Below are 25,958 nucleotides of genomic sequence, written 5' to 3'. Positions count from 1 at the left end.
AACCACTCACCTCGGCCACATACTTGGAAGTTCAAGAGTTGTTATTTGGTTTTTAGGAGCATTAACAACTAAGGCCATATTGCTCTGGGGATATGTGGTGGTCATTCCCTGACCTTTCCGCATCCTCCGTATTTGGTGATCATGGGTTAGAACCCCGGTCTAATCAAGAAACGTGTGCTACGCACTGCTGCTCCTGCCCACCTGGCTACTGAGTCGCCGAAGTTCAAGAGTGTTGGCTGTGTGGTTAGAATTGTCTTGTATTGTAAGAGGTAAATGAACAATCTGTACGAGATCATCACTAATGCAAAAGCCACAGAATCTCAATCGGCTGGGTCTGCATGATAAGAAAACTGAAGCCAGATGGAGTTGTGAATATTAAAATTAATAAGGAAAATTTCCTCGCAGGAAAGTTGGACTGGAGAAAGTCAAATTTCAAAGAAAGGAATAGGTTCCAAGTGATCAATGGAATTGGGAGGTCGATAGACGCAATAGATGAATTTGACAGAATGGGGGTTGAAAGATTTTAAGCTAGAGAAGGTTGAAACAGATTCCAAATTACTAAGTCTCTGATAGGGAAATCAGAGTAGACATATGCACAAGTACCATCTGTGGAGTGAAACGAATCATAAAGCTTAAATAATTAGGGCAACTGAGATGAGCAGTGGTTGAATCAACCTATAATTGGGATTCTATTAGAAAAAGTAAGTGTGACTGGCAAGCTCTAAGTAGAAATGAATATCATTGAGATTGAAATTGAGACCACATATATTTGTGAAATGAACGAGAATGTGTTTGAGGGGGTTAGCTTTTTTAGCAGTTAAGTTTATTCTATTAGCTTGACTATTTATGACGTATTCAGCAGTAAAGAAAAGGTAGGGGAGGTACTTATATGAAGTAATGAAATTTTTGGATATGGTGTACACAGCAAGATTATACCCAGCTTCTTGATATAATGTGGCACTGACAATGGCCCCCTGCATACTGGAAGGACTCACAGTCCTTCCAGTCAGTATCTGACAGAGTAGGAGCAATGAGATTATACACTACTGATCTATAAACAGTTGGCTTCCTGTTACTTATTTCTTGCACTTGTTTGACAGCATTATCAACTTGTACTGTCATTAATGATAAATAAAAAATATAGATATTATTTATAATGTAGCCCACAAACATTTTTTTGCTCATGGATTAGCCCTCATGCCAAAAAGGTTGCTGTTTTTTGTATCAATATGAAGCACAATCCCTAGAAACCAATGATAGTTAATAACAGACAAATTTCATAGTTGGAGTGCAAGATAACTGACTAACTGCAATATCCAAGGCAGATATTGTTGGGATATCATAGATGTGGTGCCACTCAGATATAAGGGATGCAGAATTAGAATTTGGGGAGTACAATGTGTACAGAAAGGATAGACAGGATAGGAAAAGAGGAGGGTTATGGTGTTAATTAAGAAACAAACAAAATCTAAGGAAGTGCATCCAAATGACATAGATGGACAGTGCAATGTTGAGTCAGTTTGGTGTGACATAAGCACTGAGAAAGCAAAAATGAGGGTAGAAGTTTGTTATAGGCCTAATGACTCTGTGAGTACAATGAACAATTATACAGAGAGTGGGTCAGTAAATCCGAGTATCTTATAATGGAGGATTTTAACTTCCCAGGTATAGACTGAAACTTGTAGATTGATCACTTGCACACTAGCAAGGCTTTTGTGGATTTATTGGAAGATTGTTTTCTACAGCAGCAGCAGAATGTTAGAGAGGTAACAAGAGGGAGTAACACTCTTGATCTGATAATCAGCAGTGATTATTCGTGCATTAAGAATTTACAGATAAAGGAACCAATAGGTGGCAGTAATCACATATGTGGGATTTACTTAAAGATGTAACTACCATCAGGAGTAAAGGGAAGAGTTTTTGCTTCATAAAGGCGACTACAGTAGTCTCTGATTTTTTAGGTTCAGTTCAGTTCTGTACAGTGGGACCAACTGATGTTACCAACAGCAAATTCTAAATGGAAAGCATTCAAGGAAGTAATTTTGCAAGCTACTAGGCTTTTTGTTCCAACGAAGAAATACTGTTCTAGGTTCAGACCCATGTGGATGTGAGATGATTTTTTTTGTTTTTGTTTGTTATTTGGTTTTTAGGAGCATTAGCAACTAAGGCCATATTGCTCCAGGATATGCGGTGATCATTCCCTGACCTTTCCGCATCCTCCGTATTTGGTAGTGATGGGCTCGAACCCCGGTCTAATCAAGAATCGTGTGCTACGCACTGCTGCTCCTTCTCACCTGGCTAGGGAGACACCTAGATGTGAGATGAACTAATGAGACTCATGGCAGAGAAGAAAAATACATGGGATGTACCTAAATTGTCAGGCGACACAGAAGCCTATAGTAAATACAAGCTAGTCTGTAATCAAGTCACAAAGGAGGTTAGGCAAGCAAAGGCCAATTATGAAAAATCTTTGGTAAAGAGTTAAAAGAAAAACAGCAAAGACTTCTTTATAAACTCTAAAAGGAAGAGGTTGAATCAGATTGGTCCACTTGATATCAATGGGTTGACTGTAGATGATCATTCTCAGATAGATGCCGAACTAAATGAGTATTTTTCATCTACATTCACACATGAGGAGTTATTCAAGGAAGAGAGGGGCAGATATTTATAAAACTCTAACAGGAAGTTAAATGATTTTGTAATAACTGAAAGCAAAGTGAAGGAGAAATTGTTGAAGTTAAACATAGGAAAGGCACCTGGGGTGGATGGGATCTATCCAATTATATTAGAGGCAGCAAAGGAAGAAAGCAAACCCTTAGCCATAATTGAGAGCATCCTTGAACTCAATGGAAGTCCCCACAGACTGGAGATGTGCAAATGTATCTCGAATTCACAAAGGAGGAATCAAAGGATGACATGAGTAATTACAGACCTGTTAATTTTACTTCTGTTCCAGGGAAAATAAATGAGTCCCTGGTTAAAGAAGCATTGCAGGATCATCTAGACAAGACAGCAGTAATAATTCAGACAGAGCAATTCAGACATTGTCAAGAAGTCTTGTCTGAACAATTTGATTAAATACTATGATGTGGTCATGAAGGTACTAGATGCAAAAAATAATTTTGATATTAGCATTAGTAGAGGCATTTGATGCAAGAAAGCAAGCTTATGCAGCATCAACCAAAAAAAAAAAAAAAACACTTCCACTTCATTCCTCACCTTTCCAAGGTTATTGGGAAAGAGGTTTGTTTGTTTGTTATTTGGTTTTTAGGAGCATTAGCAACTAAGGCCATACTGCTCCGAGATATGCGGTGGTCATTCCCTGACCTTTCCGCATCCTCCGTATTTGGTGGTGACGGGCTCGAACCCTGGTCTAATCAAGAAGTGTGTGCTACGCACTGCTGCTCCTTTCCCACCTGGCTACGGAGGCGCCTTGGGAAAGAGGTCTAAATATGAGTCAAGAAATGAAGTTTCAGTGTTTCTTTATATGCACTGAGCAGTTTTTGAACCTCATCTTTGTTTATGGAGGATGAGACCTGTGGTTACCCAAAATGTTTCCAAAAAGCCATTTGAAATCGTGCCATGCTTCTAGTTCTAATATACTACAGCATTTTTAAAATATTTCATTTTATTGAAGCTCTCTAATTTGAGGCCCCACAAAAATTCCCTCTTTCACTTTTGTGGCATTTCAGTCTTTGGAAATTTCTCAATTAATGAAATCCTTTCAAATTCATCTTACTCATTACTTTTACAAAACTCTTCATTAGGCGAAGTATAATGTGTAGAGGTAAAATGAAAATATTCATTGGCACCACTAATGGAACACATTGCATACTACTCGGTGCCTCCATAGCCAGGTGGGAAGGAGCAGCAGTGCGTAGCACATGCTTCTTGATTAGACTGGGGTTTGAGCCCGTCACCACCACATATGGAGGATGCGGAAAGGTCAGGGAATGACCACCGCATATCCCGGAGCAATATGGCCTTAGTTGCTAATGCTCCTAAAAACCAAATAAAAACAAACAAAACTACTCATTCCTGGCTCACACATTTCTTTGAAGCCATCATATCTGAATGTAATGATCTGTGGTAGAACAGCTTCCCCATAGGCATTCCATTGTGAGTACTATATTGAACTGCAATGGGGAAAAATCACTTTAAATTCCCATTATGCAGGAGAAGAGCTTTCAAAATTCAAACTTTGTGACAATTTCCTCAAAACTCCACTGATATCATAGCAAACCCTTTACTGTAAAGAATATTACCAAATTACCATTTCGCTTTATCCTGATGTGAAAAGTTTGGCTTTATCTTTAGAGAGAAATAGATCTCTAATGAAGTCATTCAATTTGTCTCAGGATCAGCTGAAGTTCTCAGGTCTCTGGCCATCATATTTTCGTCGAAATCCATTTCGTCTTCTAATGAATCTAGTTTATGATGTGAAGGTACTATAATTAGTCTACTGTTATTGTGAGGAATTGGTCTCACAAAGAACAAGCACAACCACGAGAATCCAGTTATATTCACATTACAAAAGTAACAATCACCATCACTGTCTTCTTGCTTCTACACATCACAGGTATGGAAACGATGATTATTATTTTCTTGTTGTTCAATCAGTCATGTAATTTATTGAACAAGCAGTACAAATAAAGTGTGGTGACCATGCTTCATCCTGGTAACTTAGAATAAAGCCAAAGTACAGACGTTAAATGTTCCAAATATCCATTGTGATTATATGCCAACAAATACAACCACATCATGGTTGTATTTGTTGATTGTTACACTTTCAAGGCATGAAAGTGTAAAAATTACCCAACCATTCATGATGAAGTGTTTCAGGAAATTGCTGATCTTATCTAAAACAATTTATAATAATAAAATAATTAATTAATATAATTAATTAATTATTTTATATTAATTAATTTATAATAATTATTAATTAATAATAATTAATTAATAACAAGGATATATAGCATTAGTAGAGGCATATGATGCAACAAAGCAAGTTTATACAGTGACAGCCATAAAAAAAAAAAAAAATCCTTCCCATTTTACCCATCCATTAGCTCCAAATGTTTGTCTGGTTCTGCCTTGAATTTATTTAAGCTGTCAACTTCTACAACGACAAATGGCAGTTTGTTCCAGCAATCAACCACCTGCTGGCTAAAGGAAAATTTCCGCACATCTATTCTACAACTGTCTTTCCTCAATTTGAATATGTCCCCTCGAGCGACTAATCGGGGTAAGAGGATGAATCCCATCAGCATTGAGCTTGCTCAAACCATTCAAGGCCTTATACATCTCAATTAGATCATCTCACAGGTGCCTAATCTCCAAACACTGTAATTTGCAAAACTTAAGCTGTTCTTTGTAAGAGAAACCCTTTGCTCCATTCACTAATCTTGTTGGCCTTCCCTGAACTTGTTCCAGCAGCTCAACATCATTCCTAAAATGAGGCCACCAGACTTGTATACAGTACTTGAGGTGTGGCCTGACCATTGCGTAATACAAGGGGATAATCACTTCCTTATCCCTGCTAGAAAAATTCATGTACAGTAATACCCCGACTTACGCGAACTCGGAGTTACGCGGTTCTTGATTTTTTCGTTTGGCAACGCTGCCGCCCACTATCTTCAAGGTCGTTTTTCGTATGTTATCGATATACGGTGCGACGGCGGAGAATGAGAGCGAAAGATGAACAAAATTCAACTTTGCTGCTTTTATGTTTTTTATATCAGTGAAGGGGAAACACATTTCACCATAATAACGTAAAAACCAACACAATTCCAGCAATCGGTATAATCGCAAATGCAATTAGATCGAGTTTACTACCAGTTTATAACAGATTTCACTAGCAGAAACGCAACTGGATTTTTATTGTTTTATGGTAGTAACCCCTAGAAATGTGAGGTGTTAATAGTGTATCTCTGCCTTTATGGTGTTGTTTATTCAGTTGCTACATGCGCGCAGCTTTGTTTATGCGTATCAAGCGTGCCTCCTCGTTTTGTAATTGTGCTTTATTCCCTAAAAATGAGTAAAATACTTAATTAAAAGTGTGAAAAGGAAGCGTCCTGGTGAAGACACTGCAGATTCAGAGAGAAAAAGAAAAGCAATTATCGATAAACAGAGGCGGACTGGATCAAAAATTCTTACCCGGGAAAATTTATAGTGGCCTCATACTATGGTTTATGGCCAAAATCACACTGGCCCACCGGGGTTTCCCCGGTAAGGCTTATGGCCAGTCCGCCTCTGTCGATAGAGAAAAAATATGAAATTGTGAAACGCTTTGAGCGAAATGAAAGACCATGTGATATTGCACGTGCTACAGGCCTAAACGAAGCAACGGCGAAAAGCACATGACAATTGCAAACTTGACAGGTTGAAAATTGAAAAGGGCTCAATTGTAAAGGGCTTAAAAATTTTAGAAAACATAGACTCCAACGAAGAACGCGTTATAGCTACAAAGCAAGGAATAAAAAAATTATTAGCTTGCTACGAAGAAATTCTGCGTGAAAAAAAGAACGCGCTGTGTCGTCAGACGAATTTGTTAGATTTTATGAAGCCATCGACATCGAAATAACTTTTTAACGTAAGTCATTTGTTTTTTAATACATATTTTGTATTAATATGTATAAAGAACTGCCATTTTATTAATATTTTTCTTCTAAACTAGTGTTTTTGTTAGTCCTTGGTCCCAATTAAGCAAAATTTATATGTATTTATATGCAAAGTTGTACCCCGACTTACGCGAATTCGACTTACGCGATTTTCGTCGGACCCACCTATCGCGTAACTTCGGGGTATTACTGTATATCATTGACAAGACACCATGAGCTACTCTTGCAGACCATCTAAACAATTACTCCCAGGTCCTTTTCATTCTCTACCACCCTGAGTGTAGTACCACAGAGTTGATACATTACTCTGGGGTTACTGCTCCCCACATGCAGCACTTTACATTTGTCAATATTTAACTTCAGCTGCCACCTCTCAGCCCATCTGCTCAACATTGTCAACCTTTGTTTCTCTGCAAACGTAGACATTAAGCCTGATATATCTTGATCAATATCATTAATAAATACAGAAAACAATAATGTGCCCAACACTGAACCCTGGGGGACTCCAATAATAACATTAGTCCATGAAGAGCAGTGTCCATTGATTAACACTCTCTATCTTCTCCCACTCAACCATCCCTTTATTCACAGCAGGAATTTGTTACCAATGCCAACACTACTCCAATTTATACAGCAGTCTTTGATGTAATAATAATAGTAATAGAGGCATGTGATGCAAGAAAGCAAGAGTATGAACTTATGTAGCATATGTGCAACAGTATCAAAGGCCTTCCTAAGATCCAAGTATAAATCAAAATTAAAAATTATTCTTTGCATCCATTTCCTTTTTGACCACATAATAGTATCCAATCAAATTGGTCAGACAAGGCTTCCCGTTAAAAAACCCATGCTGTTTCCAAACTATAACTGAAGTCTTCTCTAGATGATCCTCCTTTGTGAATTGGAGTCACATTTGCACATCTCCAATCCATAGGTACCTCCCGTGAGTACAAGGAAGCTCTCATAATTATGGCTAAGGATTTGCTTACTTCTTTTGCTGCCTCCTTTAATATAACCAGATAGATCCCATCCAACCCAGTTGCATTTCTTATGTTTATCTTCAACAATTTCTGCTCCACTTTGCTCTCAGTAATTACAAAATTATTTAGCTCACCACCAGAGTTTAACACACCACTGACATTCCCCTCCCCGAATAATTCCTCATGTGAAAATGTAGATGCAAAATACTCATTTAGTTTGCTAGCTACTTGAGCAGGGTCATCAATCGATATCAAGTGAACCAATCTAATTCATCCCCTTCCTTCTAGAGTTTACATAAGAAAAGAACTCTGTTGTTTTCCTTTGCATCCTATGGAAAAGATTTCTCATCATCTGCCTTTACCTGCCTAACCTCCTTGTGACTTGATTACAGACCAGTTTATATCTACCATAGGCTTCTGTGTCACCTGTTAATTTTCATGTATCCCATGCATTTTTCTTCTCTGCCAGGTACATCTGACATCCATTTAGGCCTAAACCTTTAAAAATATTTCTTAGTCGGTATGAAAAGCCTATTAGCTTCCAGCATTAATTCTTTGAATGCTTCCCATTTAGAATTTGTTGTTGGTAACATCAACCGTTAGTCCCACTGAATAGAATTTAAAAACATTCTCAGACCACTGTAGTAATCTGTACAAAAGCAAACACCCTTCCCTTTATCCCTGATGGTAGTTACCTCTTTGAGTAAATCCCACATCAGCACTCTGTCACCAAGTGGTTCCTTTATCTGCAGATTCTAAGAGTGGGTAGCGATAATCAGATCAAGAGCATTACTCCCTCGATTTGCCTCCCAAACATGCTGATGTAGAAAACAATCACCCAATAAATTCACAAAAGCCTTGATAATGTATAAGTGACCAATTAACAAGTTCCAGTCAATATGTGGGAAATTAAAATCCTCCATTATAAGACAATCTAATTTACTGGACCACACTATTTCTCTGTTCAGTTGTTCTTTATACTCGTCAGTCCTATAACACACTCCTACTTTCAATTTTGCTTTTCCAGTGCTTATGTCACACCAAAATGGCTCACCACTGCACAGTAAACCCATATCTCCTGGCTGCACTGCCTTATATTTTATGTGTTTCTTAACTAACAGCATAATCAAATCTGTAATCAAGTCACAAGGGTGGTTAGGCAGGCGAAGGTAGATTACGAGAAATCTTTGGCAAAGGATACAAAGAAAAACATCAAAGAGTTCTTTACTTATGTAAACTCTAGAAGGAAGGGAATGAATCAGATTGGTCCACTTAACATAGATGACTTGAATACTGATGATCCTGCTCAAGTTGCTGATAAACTGAATGAGCATTTTGCATCTACATTCACACAATACGATTTATTCAAGGAGTGGAATGCCAGAAGTTTATCAAACTCTAACAGGGAGCTAAATGATTTTGTAATAACTAAGGGCAAAATGGAGGAGAAATTGTTGAAGTTAAACATAAAAAAGGGACCTGGGGCAGATGGAATCTATCCAGTTATACTGAAGAAGGCAGCGAGGAAAGTAAGCAAATCCTTAGCCATAATTATGAGGACATCCTTAGAGTCAGGGGAGGTCCCCATGGACTGGAGATGCGCAAATGCAGATACAAATAATTATAGACCTGTTAGTTTCACTTCGGTTCCGGGGGAAAATAATGGAGTCACTGGTTAAAGACTTGATACAGGATCACCTAGACAAGACTGCAGTAATAGTTCAGATGCAGGACAGCATGGGTTTGTTAAGAGGAAATCTTGTCTGATCAATTTGATTGGATACTACAATGTGGTCAGAAAGGAACTGGATGCAAAAAATAATTTTGACACCATATACTTGGATTTCAGGAAAGCTTTTGATACTCTAGCACATGGAAGACTGCTGTACAATTTGGAGCAGTATGGCATTAAGGGTAACTCGCTGCAATGGATTAAGGGATGGTTGAGTGGGAGAACACAGACTGGTAATAAATGGCCACTGCCCTACTTGGACTAATGTTATTAGTGGAGTCCCATAGGGTTCAGTGCTGGGCCCATTGTTGTTTTGTGCATTTATAAATGATATCGATGAAGGTATATCAGGCTTAATGTCCAAGTTTGCAGATGATACAGGTTGGCAGGGTTATTAATGACAGTAAAGACAGTATGCTACTGCAACAGGATCTAGAAAAGTTAGGCAGATAGGCTGAGAAGTGGCAACTGAAGTTTACCATTGACAAATGCAAAGTACTGCGCATGGGTAGCAGTAAACCAAGAGAAACATATCAACTGTGTCATACTACACTCAGGGAGTGTGGAGAATGAAAAATACCTGGGGATAATCGTGCAGTCAGATATGAAGTTCTCTGAGCGGTGCAGACAGGCTGCCAGAGCAAAGCTTGTGGCTTCTTTGCATTATATGGTGAATACTATTACTAATTTTTTGTGTTTGGCTTTCTTCAAAAAAAGGTACAAACGAGAAAAAGCTGCTATAAGATGTTAAAGAACATCATACTTCACATTAGCTTTCTTCTAGTTATTTAATTAAAAGTCATGAAGTGCACATATAATTAATGACATTATTATAAGATTAAATAAAGAGCAAAATTTTTTTGACATTTTTTTTCACTTTTTTAAATAAGCATTTATATTTATAGGTTGCAAAACCAGTACTGATAAATACTAGTCCCTGCTATATAAAGTTTGGGAAGTCCTGTTACGATAATTATATTATGCCTAATCAAGGCCACATTGTTATATGGAATAATTACCTCTTTGTACCTGCTAGAAAATTTACAGTACATCATAGATAAATAACTAAATGCACAAGGCATAATACATTAAGAGTTTAATATCTATATAATATCGGTGTGTAGATACATCATAGACAACTCTTAAGAAACTACAAAGTAGTTGTTGTAGGCATCATTTGCACTTTCTCATATTGTGCTCTGCCTTCACGACGAGCTGCCATGATATTGCACTACCTCGAATAAGTAACGCTTCACTAATAGAGAAGACTACTGTAACTTATTCTCAGTGAGTACCACCACCCAGACATGTTTCAAGGCTATTGGCCTGTCATCAGTGGGTGGGCAGGTACCCTGGTATTGCAGACATAACGACCAGTTGTGAAGATAATCACACAATATGAGAGATGTCATATACACCTTTTGGCATCTCTCATATTGTGTGATTATCTTCACAACTTGGTCGTCATGTCTGCAATACCAGGGTACCTGCTCACCCACTGATGATAGGCCAATTACCTGGGTACCTACCCGCCCACTGATGACGAGGCAAAGGAGTTTCGAAACGATCGTCTAGAGCAGGGGTGGGCAACTTTTTTTGTCAGCGGGCCGAATGAAATTTTTGTATCATGATGCGGGCCGAATGAAATTTTCGCATCATGATGCGGGCCGGAATAGATTGAATGATTTAATAAAAAAAATCAGAACTTAAAAAATGTTATATTACTTGAATTACCAAATTATTAATGTATTTTTAAAAAAAATATCTGAATGTCCAATTATCATTGAAAATGCGGCATTCGGCATCAATTTTTCTTTTTTTTTTAATTGGCTCATTTTATGGGCTATAAATTATATTAAATTAAAAATTGTAATAATTAGAAAAGGCATAAAACATAAAATATCTCGCACCAATATTATTTTTTTCAATAAGAAGTCAAACCCAAAGGAACTTCTTTGATCGATGCTACAATAATAATTAGGAAATAACTCTTTGGCGCTGCGTAGAATCACTTGGTTACTGTTGTACTGGCCGCGATTCCCGATTGAACCGAATTAAGCCGAACGTTTACGGCGAGTGTAGTCAGGTATGGATTTTCTATATTTATGCATTTACTGAGGGGGCCGGATTCAACATCGTCGCGGGCCGGATGTGGCCCACTCCTGGTCTAGAGGCTAGTTTGTGAATTGTTTCATTCATTGGTGTTCTACTCGTTCTGAAGGTTGAAGAAAGTGTCCGATCGCATCAAGAGGTTAGCGGCGGTCCTTTCAGCTGAGGTTTCCCCGTTGTGGGGAACCTCCTTTAGGAGGGTAGTAAGTGATTGATTTTCTTTTGTTTTACATTTCTTTGGAATTTATTTCTGCCACGTTAGATATTTTCTTTTTTCGTTTTGCTGGTGTCAGGCAGGACACGAGATTTTTAACTATTCATTTTCCTTAAGGAACCGAGATTAATTATGGCACAGTTCTTTTTTAGAGAAAGAACAGTGGAGTTTCAGACTACAGAGGTTTGTCCAATTAGAGAGGTAATGCGGGGAGTGACTCAGGTTGTTTCGGTTCACGAGATAAAAGGATTAACTCCATTACCGAGGCAGAAATATCAGTTGGTCTTGAAAACAATAGAGGCAAGAAAAAAGGTTTTGAAAGGGTTTTCTATTAGAAACGTAATGATCAAACCTGTGCAAATTGGTAACATACGCAAAGTGGTTTGACAGGTTTCCGGTAGAAATGTCTAATAGTCCTGTCGAGAGTTTTTTAACAAGTTTGGTAAGGTTGTTAAGATTCATAGGAAAGAATATGAGGAATGGCCAGGCGTGGAAACAGGTACGGTGCAAATTATTGACATGAAAATGCCCGTGCCAAACATCATCGATTTGATGGGTCATAGGTTATTAATAAATTACCCAGGAGTTCAGAAAGTTTGTTTGAGGTGCGGAGGTAAGGACCATTTGGGAGCAGAATGCCAAAAATCACGTTGTTTTAATTGTAATGGCACCGGTCATATTACGGCCAACTGCCTTAATAATTGTAAAAAATGCGGAGCTTCCACGCATAAATTCATTCAATGTCTGGAACGCACGTTTGCCGAAAGAGTTGCTAGTGGGGGAGGACAGCAGAAAGCGAGCGAGCCGCTAAAAGATATGCCTAACACTGAGAGCGCGGAAACTATAGTAGCGCAGAGGGGTGAGATGCAGATTAAAGAAATCGCACCAACATTTACAATAGTGTACGATATGTTGGTAACACAATCGGAACACGTAGAACTAACCGAGGATATGGAAGCGGAAAACACAGTACAAAATGTACATAAATGGGGGGGGGGAAGGAAGAAATAAGCGGTAAAACTAAAAGAGCAAAAGGGGGAACAGAGGAAATTCAAGAGACCGAAACAAAACAAATAGAGGGGGAAGAGGTGTCAATTTTGTCAGGTGGTAAGAAAGATTGCAAAACACTTTCGGGGTCTGATTCGGATTCAGATGGCATACAAACGAGGGAATACGAAGGGATAGAATGGTTAAATGTAGTAGGAAACACAAAAGAATACAGGGAATATAGGCGAAGCTTGGCGGAAATTGTTAAAACTCGAGGAGAACCGAATTTTCTTTGGAATGAAAACGAGGAGGGTCACGTAGTTAACATTCAGTTCACTTGGGGTGATTTCATTATTTCCAATATTAAAAACAAGAATGTTGGAGATCTCACCGTATTGCTCACTAGTAACAAGTTAAAATTAAATGTGGAACATAGGAATATCTTAGCAGAAGTTCTAGTAAAGTTCTGCTCATAATGTCTGGAATAACATTTATGTCGTTAAATGTACAGGGTTTGAGAGCGATTAACAAACAAAGGATGATATGGCAAATTATGATGAACATTGGGGTGAAGATTTGGTTTTTACAAGAAACCCACTTCGCCAGCTTAGCAGACATCCAGCAGTTTCGAAACAGATACCGATTGTTAGGATTTTGGAGTTTTGGGACAAATCGATCCACAGGTGTTGGAATAGTAGTGGTTCCTCCAATTTTAGGGACTGTACGACTGGCAGGTAGGGATACAGAAGGTCGGGTTGTGGCAGTGGATTGGAGTTATGGGGGGCGCACAATTAGACTAATCTGTGTCTATAGTCCAAATTCCACTTTAGAAAGGAAAACTGTTTCAGGGGCTGGGCAACTATATGAGGGGGGTGCAGTGGATTATAATGGCAGGGGACTGGAACTGTGTTCCTGACCCCATTATGGACAAAATTCTGGCGGGTACCCCGCATCATGGTACAGGGTGAGTTCGTGAATTAATCGAGGTTTGTACTAAATTAGACTTGGTAGACGTTTGGAGGGAAAAAAATCCGGGGAAACGAGCGGCCACGAGAATAGCCAATAATATAGGAACTAGGATAGATCGCATTTATGCAACAAGTCAGTTGAAGGATAAGATAACAATGATACAGCATGTGAAATCTGCGGGAGGTCGACAAGTTTCAGATCACATGGCAGTAATGTGGAAGGGAGATTTATTTATGAACGTTAGTCTGGGTAATGGCTATTGAAAGCTCAACCCAGCAGTTCTGGAGAGAGAGGACTGGGACTTTACAACAGTTATTAAACAGATAGTAGAGCAAGGTAGAAATGAGTGGGAAATGGCGAAAATTAAAAAAAGTGCTAAATCATTTTATTACTCCAAAATTAAGGAAAGAAACGAACAACGCAGAAATAGACTGAAAGATCTCCTACAAGAAAAAAGAATTTACCACCGGTGCGGGGATGAAAGTGCAACAGCGGAAGTACAAGCGATTATTGACGGTATAATATTGGAAGAAGAGAAAGAAAGGGCGCGAAAAATACAGCCGAAATTTAGGGAGGCTGATAGTCCTTTAGCTGCGTTTTACCAAAGAAGACTAAGGTTAAATAATTTAGCCAAAACTGTTCAGGAAATTACAGACGATGACAACACACATTCAACAACGCTAACTATTATGAATAGTTTTGTAAATTACTATGAAAAAGAGCTTGCTTTGCAAAAAAAAAGAGAGAGACAACTCCATTTGGACGATTGGACAATTACACCCGAGCAAAAACCATTACAGGACAGGGAAATAATTATGGGGGATCTAACTGTGGCTCTAAAATCATGTAAATTACGACGCGTGCCGGGACCAGATGGTTTGGGGTTTGAATTTTATAAGAAATTTTGGAACTTGTTAGCGCCTATTCTTCTGGCCGTCTTTAACAAATTTTTTCAGGAAGGGGTTGTACCCGAAGGCTTTTTAAATGCCTATACTACTTTCATTCCGAAGCATGGACGGGATTTAACGAAAATTGCTAACTGGAGACCTATAACATTAGCTAATTGTGACTATAAAATATTTGCAAAGATTTTGACAACTAAGTTAAAACGCGACGTAACCCAGGTAGTTAGAAGCACACAGTGCTACGGTATACCGGGGAGGCGGATAGAATATAACCTTTGGCTATTAAAAGATATATTACAATATCGGAAACGAAAGAGTCACAATTTAGCGTTAGTGGCAATCAACCTAGAAAAGGCTTTCAATAGAATCGGCCACGACTACCTTTTCTCTATAATTAAAGATACGAACGTAGGATCTCAGTTGTTTACAGTCCTGAGAAATCTATATACACGTAGTAGCACGCGACTTTTGGTAAATGGAGAAATTTCGAAAAACATTAAAATTGATAGGGGAGTAAAACAAGGATGTCCGCTTAGTCCTTTGTTATTTACGTTAGCACTGGACCCACTACTGGGAAGAATAGACAGAACTGAAGCCATTCAGGGGATACCATTGCCAAAGCCGGCAGAGCAGTGTAAATGTATAGTGTATGCGGATGATGTTACCGCCACTCTCACTACGAGTTATGCGGTGGAAGAATTTATGTCACTCGTTACTTCTTTTGGTAAAAAGTCGGGGTTAAACATAAACGAAGATAAAACTAGGATAAAATTGTTAGGGGAATGGGTACATCGGCCTTTACCACAACGAGAAGTGGAATCGAATAAATCAATTCAAATATTGGGAGTTCCGTTTAGAGAGAGTCCCATGCTACCTGTAAGAGGGCTCACCACTAAAATACGGGAAAGTTTAAAAGAGTGGGAAGTGGGACAATTTTCTTTTGAGAACAAATCCATTATTGCTAGAACCGTAATTCTTCCTAAAATCTTATACACGATGTTTATAACAGGAATCACAGCTAGGACAATGAGACGATTTTACGTTCCAACATTTCAGTTTCTATGGGGAGGAAAACGGCAAGAAATAGCGCAGAAATTTTTATTTTTTACTCAGAAATAAGTATTCCAAAAATTAATTTGAGGTGTAGCTGTAAAAGACTGCTGGATGTGGCTAATATGGTGCAATCTAACCATTTAGTAGTGGTACTGATAAAATATTTTATGGGATTTAATACAGCCTTCATTAAAGGCGGCAATTATCTAGGGCCAAAAGCAGAGACAATTCCTATATATTACAAAAAAATTCAGGATATGTGCATGCAGTTAAGGGAGAAAGATATAGATCCTTTTAAGGGGGTTTTAAAACGACTCTACTGGACACTGTTTAACTCAGAAAATCCAGAAAAGCCAAATTTAGGAAATAATGCCCAGTTGTTTTTTAAAAATTTAAAAATTGGTGGAAACTACCCGTCGCGTATTGACTTTTCGTGGAGGGTTGGTTATGGAAACATACCAGTGAACGATATCACGTATAGATTTAGTCAGACCAGGCAACAGATTATGCCAATTTTGTACCGAAATTGAAACAGTGTACCATTTATTTTATTACTGTCGATTCGTGCAGGAAGTTAGGAAAAGAATTTGTAGATTTTTGAGGATAAGACAGTTCACACTAGAGGAGGTAATTTACTTGCAATTCGATCACTCTTGGGCAAGAAAAAAATGTTCACGATATTTTTAATTACAGAGGCAAAATATCATGTGTGGAAGCTTCGAAAACGGAAAAGGTTTGGGACCTTTAGGGGATATCTTTGGGACTTGAAACAAACAATGTCTGCTTCCTGCAAAGGTTTTTACAGTTTTGGAAAAATGGCGTTTAGGGTCTGATAAGTTTCTGAAAAGGTGGGGAGAGCCACCTCTTCTGTGCAGTTTGGTTGGAGATGAGGTTCATCTAAAGTACTGGTTTTAGTTATTTTAGAGAGAGGAAAAAAAAAAAAAAAAAGCAGCACCTGGGTTTTTTTTTTCGTCTATTACAAAATTCAGTTTTCTTGATAAAAAATCTAGATGTCTTAGGTTCTCATCAAAACCAGTTCCATGATATAGGTTTGAATTTTATAACTCAAAATTTGTTTGGTTAAATAGATCTGGTCCAATGGATTTTATTTCACATTTAATTCATAATAGCTGTGAAATGATCGTCTAAATTTAGATTTTTTATGATTTAGATTTGAATTTTATAATTTTTGTTTGGTTTAATAGATTTGGTCCAATGGGTTTTTTTTCACATTAAACTCACAAACAGCTTCGAAACGGTCGCCGGGGGAAGCCTGATAGTCACGGAGTTTCCGAGAATGGGTAACAACAGTCTTCTCTATTGGGGAAGCGTTACCTATTGGAGGAATTTATGAGTTTTTGAGTGGTGTGAGTTGAAGAGTTACTGTCCCTTTCATTCTTCGACGACGTTTCTTTTCCTCTTCCACTCCTACTATTACTTTCCCTCTACCTTTTTGCTTTTCTAAGTCTAATAGGGACAATGGTTTGAATTTTATAATTCATTTGTTTGGTCTAATAGAGCTGGTCCAATGGGTTTTTTTTACATTAAATTCACAAATAGCCTTGAAACATGTCTTGGTGGTGGTACTCACTGAGAATAAGTAACAATAGTCTTCTCTATCAGTGAAGCGTTACTTATTCGAGGTAGTGCAATATCATGGCAACTCGTCGTGAAGGCAGAGCACAATATGAGAAAGAGCAAATGATGCCAACAACAACTACTTCGTAGTTTCTTAAGAGTTGTCTATGGTGTATTTACACACCGATATTATATAGATATTAAACTCTTAATGTATTATGCCTTGTGCATTCAGTTATTTTTAAATATTATCATATAAACCTTTTGGCATCTCTCATATTGTGTGATTATCTTCACAACAGGGTTGTCATGTCTGCCCACCCACCGATGATAGACCAACAGCTTGGAAATGGTGCTGTCAGGGGGAGCCTGATATTCACGGAGTTTTCGAGAATAGGTAACAATCTTCTCTAATGGGGAAGCGTTACCTATTCAAGGAATTTATGAGCTTTTGAGTAGTGTGAGTTGAAAGAGTAACTGTTCCTTTCTTTCTTCTACAGCATTTCCTTCCTCTACCTCTCCTACTATCACCTTCCTACATCTTTTTTGCTTTCCTAAGTCTAATAGGGATAGTATGAGGATAACAGAGATCTTTATCCCATACCATATTTCAAACAGTGCCGTCTGGGTGGTGATCCTCACTGAGAATAAGTAACAATAGTCTTTCTCTATTAGTGAAGCATTACTTATTCAAGGTAGTGCAATACCATGGCAACATATTGTGAAGGAAGAGCACAATATGAGATACAGAGCAAATGATGCCTCCCACACTACTAACATAGTTTCTTAAGAGTTATCTATGGTGTATCTACACCGATATTATGTAGGTATTAAACTTTTATTCTTAATTTAATATGCTTTGTGCATTTAGTTATTTTTAAATATTATCATATAAACCTTTTGCCATCTCTAATATTGTGTGACTATCTTCACAACTGAGTTGTCATGTCTGCAATACCAAGATGCCTGCCCACCCACCGATGATAGGGCAATAGCTTAGAAACGGTGCCGTCTGGGTGGTGGTACTCAATCTTCTCTATTAGTGAAGCGTTACTTATTTGAGGTAGTGCAATACCATGGCAACTTGTTGTGAAGGAAGAGCACTATATGAGATACAGAGCAAACGATGCCTCCCACACTACTATCGTAGTTTCTTAAGTTATCTATGGTGTATCTACACCGATATTATATAAAGTGTAAAGTGTGTTTAGGGTCAAGCGGCACCAGGGGTTTCCCCCATCTCCGCGTAGTTTACATTGTGGGTGAACCAGTTGACTGGAAAAGCCAGAGATTTAAAAGTGTATGGACTTTGTATATATTTGATGCCTTGTACCGTTGTTCATCTGGTCATTTAGCCGCCAGACCCCTACTGAGGCCCGACGTTGTCCCACTTTAGCCCCGTGGAGGCAGACCAGGTGCTCACTAGTATATAGTTCACTCTGGCAGGTCCTGCCACCTAATTTCCTAAGATTTCAGTGGCTAGGACCTTTAAAAAAAAAAAAAAAATCGCGTACGCGTCGTGGGGAGCGCTAGAAGTCCAAAATGTTGGGCAAAATTAATTTAGATTGGTGATTTTAGATTGTGTGGGGCGTGTTCACGTTGCTATCAGATAGAGCGGGGTGAAGGCTGAAGACTGGGGGGCAAATAGACAGAAATATGGAGCCGAAAGGGAAGGCAACTCCAGTTTACAGTGGGGCATGCCCATGCCCCACCTGCCAGGAAGAGGTGAGACAGTGAGCCAGACAAGAGAGCTGGCTCAGGTTGCCAATGTGGCCTGTGTGCATGGGTGGGAGCAAACCAGACCGCAGGGTCAGGTCCGCACCATCCAGAAAAACTTGAGGCCCAGCAGAGGCGATCCAATGTTGGTTTGGCTGAACAGGTTGTGCAAAATGTCACAGTTGGGAGTCATTCATGGGACTGTTACCGATATTAAATAGATATTAAACTCTTACTCTTAATGTATTATGCCTTGTGCATTTAGTTATTTTGTAAATAAATACATGCACCTGTTCTTATTCTTAGCCACCCTAACACAGTCCACGTATTTTCTTGTTCCGCAATGATTCCCAGAAGTTTCTGGGAATATATATATATATATATATTCAAACAATTATATAAATATAACTGTATAAACAATAATAATAAATAAAAATAATAATCATAATCATGTAGGCTGGGTGAATAGGTATGTACGTGATAGTGATATTAGTCAGGAAATATTCAGTCTCATCGTCATATTCATGTAACTGGGCTCATCACAAAAATTAGATATGGGAGAGAACAATCAAAAACAGATTAAAACGAGCATTTAAAGAACTATCTACATATATATATTTTTTTTCAATGAAAAATACTTGTTGCCCTGTGTTATTAGAAGGGATGGACAAATGAGGTGGATATTTATTTTTGTCTGATGCAGCATAATCTTGTTTCATTACATTATTCTGCCACCTAATACTATCAGAATAAGTGTGATGTAATAGAGTAAAACCTTAATTTAATGGACTATATGGTGCTACGACTTGCACGCTAAATCTGAAAGTCTGTTTAACTCAAAAGAAATATAGTTGCTGAAGTTCTCTAAATGTTTTAACTATGAAATGAAAAACAGTGTTGTAATACTGTTTATTCTATGCAGTAAAAGAGCTTCAAATATTGCTGTCATGTATGGTATCCTGATAAGCACTCTGAGGAGTGCTTATCAGGATACTGAAGAGATCTCAGGTACCCTTGCTGAAGGTTCAGATGGTACCCTACTGATGTCTGACACACTCAGAAAGTGGCAATGATCATCCCAAATATTTGATAAGATGAAAATACCATCAGACAAAGAGATTTAGGTGGTTGTGTACCATATGGAAGAAAAGCCTGATTTCAGTGGACTTTGTCCATTATTTCCAAAGTACATTAAAGTAAATGGCTAGTGTGGAATATTTGTATGTAATTATTACATGTAAAAAATTAAACTGCAAACACAAACACTGATTAATAAAAATTAAATCATATTTTGAAAAATACATAATCAGCGGAAAGGAACTGTTCTTGCAGCCTGCAACCCATGGGAATCCACATGACCCACAAACATCAGCATTTTATCTGTTTTGACACTTAGCCAAAAGTGTCAAAACAGATAAAGACAGACTCTTGATCTAAAGTAATGACAATAAGAAACACACACACACACACACATATATATATATATATTAGCACCTTACACAGAATACAGAAGACATATATAAATGATTAAGTGAAGCAAGAAAAATAGCAAAGATTTCATACAAGGTTGCCGATGACTTTCCATGTTTGTGATAACAGTCGATATGATCATATTGTACTCCCAAGTAGAGATATATCCACCTTTTTTTTCTCAAATTTGCTAAGTAAAATAAATTATAACTAGGAAAAAACTGTTTGTGTGTGTCCACATAGAAATGTTTTGTCTCAATTATACATATTGCATTTTTTTAAATCTTGGATAAAAACAAATCTCAGTTTCAGTCTCTGTGTTCCTGCAATGGTGTAGTATACTACCTGCTCACTCCCTCAAGGTTAGTTCACAGCATTAAGCAAGCTACGGCATATTCTGTTCTAAATACTATTTATTAGTATTATAGCAGGGAGAAAAAACAGGCACCTCAAGGTCACTCATTCACTTGGCCTTTTTTCCACAGCATTAGTAAAGAGAAAGGAAGCTAAATGAGCGACCTTTAGGCACCTGTTTTTTGTTCCTGACGTTAGTATTAGTGACAAGCTTGTAAAGCCAAAAAAAAAAAAAAAAACCACCTTACCTGCCTCACATGTCCATCCAATAATAACCACAACCAGACAGCAGTTTGTGGTTATAAATTTCTATCTGTTGTTGTGGTTCAAATGATTTCTATCAAATGATTGTGTGTCCAACACTCTCTGGTTGAAAGCAAATTTCTGTACATCTATTTTGATCCATCCTTTTTCCAATTTAAAAAAAAAAAAGGAATGGCTGCAGACAATCCCCTTACATGTATTATCTGAGAAAAAGTAGGGATGCATTAGCAGAGGATATGATGCAAGAAAGCAAGCTTATACAGCATTAGCCAAAAAAAAAAAAAAACACCTTCCCAATTCACCCATCCATTCATACCAAATATTTCTCTAGTTCTGCCTTGAATTTACTTAACCTATTAACTTCCACAAAGACAGATGGAAGTTTGTTCCAGCAATCAACTACCCACTGGCTAAAGGCAAATTTCTGCACATCTATTCTACAACTATCTTTCCCCAATTTGAATCTATGCCCCCTCAGGTTTGTAATCTGACCAAGAGAAACAATCCCATCAGCAATGAGCCTGCTCAATCCACAAAAGGCCTTATCAGGTGGTAGATGACTTTCATCAACCGGTGAAATACCACCACTTTGCTTATTGGAGGCTTGAAGTAGTGAAACCCATGTTTAGTCTCTAGAGCAAAGTTTCCAGCATCCCCCTCTCCCCATGCTTCTCCTTCAACCCATGCACGGTACTAAGTACTATAGGTTTTGATACCTTTCGTGTTTGGGGTTTTCATAAAAAAAAAAAATACACCTCGCATAGCAGGTGCCTAGCCTCCAGGTGCTGCAATTTGCAGAACTAAAGCCTTTTTCATAAGAGCACCCCATTGTTCCCCTCACCAGTCTTGTTACCCTTCTCTGTACTCATTCCAGCAATGTAGAGTTGCTACATCCTTCTCTATTCTACATCCTTCCTAAAATGAGGCTTCCAGACCTGTACGCAGTACTCAAGGCGTGGCCTGACTATTGCCTTATACAAGGGGATAATCACCTCCTTATCCCTGCTCACAAAATTCCTGTATATCATTCACAAGACCACATGACCTACTTTGGCAGGCTGCCAAAGAAGGTATAAGCTTGATATACCTTCATCAATATCATTGATAAATATACAAAAGAACAATGGGCCCAACACTGAACCCTGGGGACCACCACTAACAAAGAGCAATGTCCACTGATTACCACTCTGTCTTATCCCTCTCATCCATCCTTTTATCCATTGCAGTAACTTGCCCTTTGTCATACTGCTCCAATTTATACAGTAGTCTTTCATGTGCAACAGTATCAAAAGCTTACCTGAAATCCACGTATATGATATCAAAATTATTTTTTGTATCCAGTTCCTCTGTGACCACATCACAGTATCCAATTAAATTGGTCAGACAGACAAGACTTCCCCTTAACAAATCCATGCTGTGTGTGAATTATTACTGCAGTCTTGTCTAGATGATCCTGCAATGCTTCTTTAACCAGTGACTCATTTATTTTCTTTGGAACAGAAGTCAAACTAACAAGTCTGTAATTACATGTCACCCTTTGATCCCCTTTGTGAATTGGAGATACATTTGCACATCTCCAGTCCATGGGGACTTCCCCCTGAGTCCAACGATGCTCTCATAATTATGGCTAAGGGTTTGCTTACTTCCTTTGCCACTTCCTTTAATATAACTGGATAAATCTCATCCACCCCAGGTGCCTACCTTAAGTTTTACTTTGACAATTTCTCCAACACTTTTCTCTCAGTTATTACAAAATCATTTAACTCCCTGTTAGAGTTTGATAAACATCTGGCCCTCTCCTCCTTAAATAACTCATGTGTTAATGTAGATGCAACATATTTATTTAGTTTGGCAGCTATCTGAGAATGATCATCTACAGTCAAACCATTGATATCAAGTGGACCAATCTGTTCATTTCCTTCATTTTAGAGTTTATATATGTAAAGAAGTCTTTGCTGTTTTTCTTGGAATCCTATGCCAAAGATTTCTCTAAATGCAACAGCATTGAGTTTAGTCAATCCATTTAGCCTTAAATACTTCAATAGAGTCCCTCTCAAGTCTTGGAACTTGCAGAAGAGAAATCTTAGTACACTTGAATAATCTGGTTACTCATCTCTGCACTAAGTTCAAAGAGATCCACATCCTTCTTAAAATGAGACTTCTAGGCCTGTATGTAGCAATCAAGATGGGGCCTAACCACTGATGTATAAAAATAATAAATTTTCTGTTTATAATTTCGGGACGACCAATTTCTGTTTATAATTTCGGGTCAGAGGAGTTCACAAGATAGACAGAATACAAGAAACAGCACCATAAGCAGTCACTGGTTTGAACCCTGGTCACTCAAGGCATGTATACTTATGCACCCACGTGCCTGACCACTCTGTTGCGGCGTCCATGCAATGTCCCTGGTAGAAAAATTTCTGTATATCACTCACAAAGTCTCGTTAGCTGTCTTAACAGCCTAACAGAACACTATGAGCTGTCTGCACAGTTCAAAGAACTTCATGTTGGACTGTACAATGATTCCTAGTCTCTTTCTTTCTCCACAACCTAATATAACTGGATATAACTATGCTATGTTTGTTATTCTGGGATTGCTGCTGTTCATATGCAGTATCTTGTATTTATTTCACTTCAATTGCCAATTCCCAGCTCATTTCTGTTATTCATTAACCACCCTGCCAACTTTTTTATCAAATGCAAACGTAAGACAATAAGTTTATTGTCTATTCTTATAATCATTAGTATATTAATATTGTTGATGACATTTCCAATAACGTTTTGTGCATTTTTTTTTTAGTGTGGATTACGTTTATATTAATTACAATAACAACATTATGAATTATTTCATTTGGAAATAAAATTCATTATTAATATAAGAATTGCAATATTGGCATTATAAGCTATTATGGCAATACATAAAGGAGAGTTCAAGAAAAATTGCAGCAACTTTGAAAGGTTGGAGTACTGAAATATAAAAGTGAAAACAACTGCTCTACAAAGTTTTCTGATCAATGCAGACAGGCTGCCAGAGCAGGTCATGGGATATTGTCAATGATATACAGGAATTTTGCTAGTAGGGAAAATGAGGTGATTATCCCTTTGTATAAGGCAATGGTCAGGACACGTCTTGAGTACTGCATACAGGTCTGGAGGTCTCATTTTAGGAAGGATGCAGAGTTGCTTCCTTCCTAAAATATACAAATGTACAGAGAAGGGCAACAAGATTGGTGAGCGGAACGAAGGGGTTCTCTTATCAAGAAAGGCTTAAATTCTGCAAACTGCAGGAGCTGGAGACTAGGCACCTGCGAGGTGATCTCATTGAGGTGTATAAGTCCTTGAAAGGGTTAAGCATTCTGAATTCTGATGGGATTCTTCCACTTGCTCAGATTATGAACCTGATGGGACATAAATTCAAATTGAGGAAAGACAGTTGTAGAATTGATGTGCAGAAATTTGCCTTCAGCCAGCGGGCGGTTAACTGCTGGAACAAACTTCCATCTGTCGTTGCAGAAGTTGATAGCTTAAATAAATTGTACAAAGTTTTGGAAGGAATGGATTTATGAAATTGGGTTTTTTTTTTTTTTTTTTTTGGCTGGTGCTCCATAAGCTCATGTGCTTGCTTTCTTGCATCACAAGTCTCCATTACTGTTATTATTACTATTACTGCAAACATTTTTAGGGTCTTGCTGAATGTCAGTGAAATGGTAAATAAGGTTGTTTGAAACAAATTATGCATTTAATTACTTCACAAATAATGAAATATTCCAATTACTTAAATAATTCATATACCATAAACATTCTAACAGTTAATATTTTAATTAATAAATCCCTGAGTTGGAGACCGGCCATTATCAGACAAAAATTTAAATTTACTTTTTGTCTCTGGAATAAAATTACAAATTTGATTATCTTACAGTTATATTTTAATTATGTTCGCTGATCTTGGACATACCTTCCTTTCATAATTCTCAAATGGTATTGCAAACCACGGCATTTCTTTAAAGTGGTCCAAAAAGTGACATTCGTCATGATCTGAACTGATAAATACTATTTCAAACTGATAGTTGGTATCCTTATTTTTAAAATTATTATAAAATGTAATTAGATCGGGTGTAAACGAGCGACATTCTGAAAACCACTGGGCAGAATAATAAAGTCCTATAATTTTATCTTCGCCCGACAAGATTTCGGATTTTATTTTCTCACCATTGTTTCTTACGAGTTCATCACCGAGCAGTTTAACTATATTACAGTCACTCATTGTGAAAGCGAATAGCATACACTCGGCATTCCAGCACAAATTTAATACTTAAATATGTATATCCATATTTTTGTAAAGAAAATTTTTGTTGTTGCGGAACACAACACAAAACCAAACAAACGTTTTGTCAACAAACATGAGAGTTTTCTTAATCGCCATCTACTGGTTCATTCAAGAAACATTTCTATAAACCAGGGTTTTTTTTTTTTTTTTTTTCACAATAACAATCCGGAATTGAAAAACTAGTGCATTTAGGGTGAGAAAAATGTGCACTGAATTCTAGGTTGGTTTTAAAATAACATCATAAATGGTATACAGATAACTTATTATAAATAGTTCATTACTTACGTAAACTCTAGAAGGAAGGGAGTGAATCATATTGGTCTTCTTGATATCGATGGTTCCACTGTTGATGACCCTGCTCCGCTAACTGAAAAGTTCAATGAGTATTTCGCATCTACACCCACACACGTAAGGAAAAATTCGAGAAAGGGAATGCCAGAAATTTATCAAACTTTGGCAGGGAACTAAATGAGTTTGTAATAACTGAGAGCAAAGTGGACGAGAAATTTTCGAAGTTAAACATAAGAAAAGCACCTGGGGTGGATTGGAGATATCCAGTTATATTAAAGGAAGTAAGCAAACCTTTAGCCATAATTATGAGAGAGCTTCTTTGGGCTCAAGGAAGATCAACAGGGACTGAAGATGTGTAATGTGATCTCAATTCATAAAGGGGATCA

General features: G+C 37.8%; 1 protein-coding gene across 1 annotated transcript in view; it reads right to left on the bottom strand.

Annotated features, from left to right (window-relative positions):
* The window catches only part of LOC150085166 (nucleoredoxin-like), a 90,304-nt gene extending 65,086 nt beyond the window's left edge, over positions 1-25,218 (bottom strand). The window contains exon 1 of the mRNA XM_090373856.1: positions 24,910-25,218. Coding sequence (XP_090229982.1) covers positions 24,910-25,218 — 309 coding nt within the window. The remainder of the gene's footprint in view (positions 1-24,909) is intronic.
* Positions 25,219-25,958: the final 740 nt, after the last annotated feature.

This window comes from Mastigoproctus giganteus, chromosome 5, assembly GCF_048544385.1.
Source record: "Mastigoproctus giganteus isolate SK-2022 chromosome 5, ASM4854438v1, whole genome shotgun sequence".
Classification (NCBI taxonomy): Eukaryota; Metazoa; Arthropoda; class Arachnida; order Uropygi; family Thelyphonidae; genus Mastigoproctus; species Mastigoproctus giganteus.
Note: the sequence above shows the minus strand (reverse complement) of the source record. Positions and strands in the feature narration are given on the sequence as shown.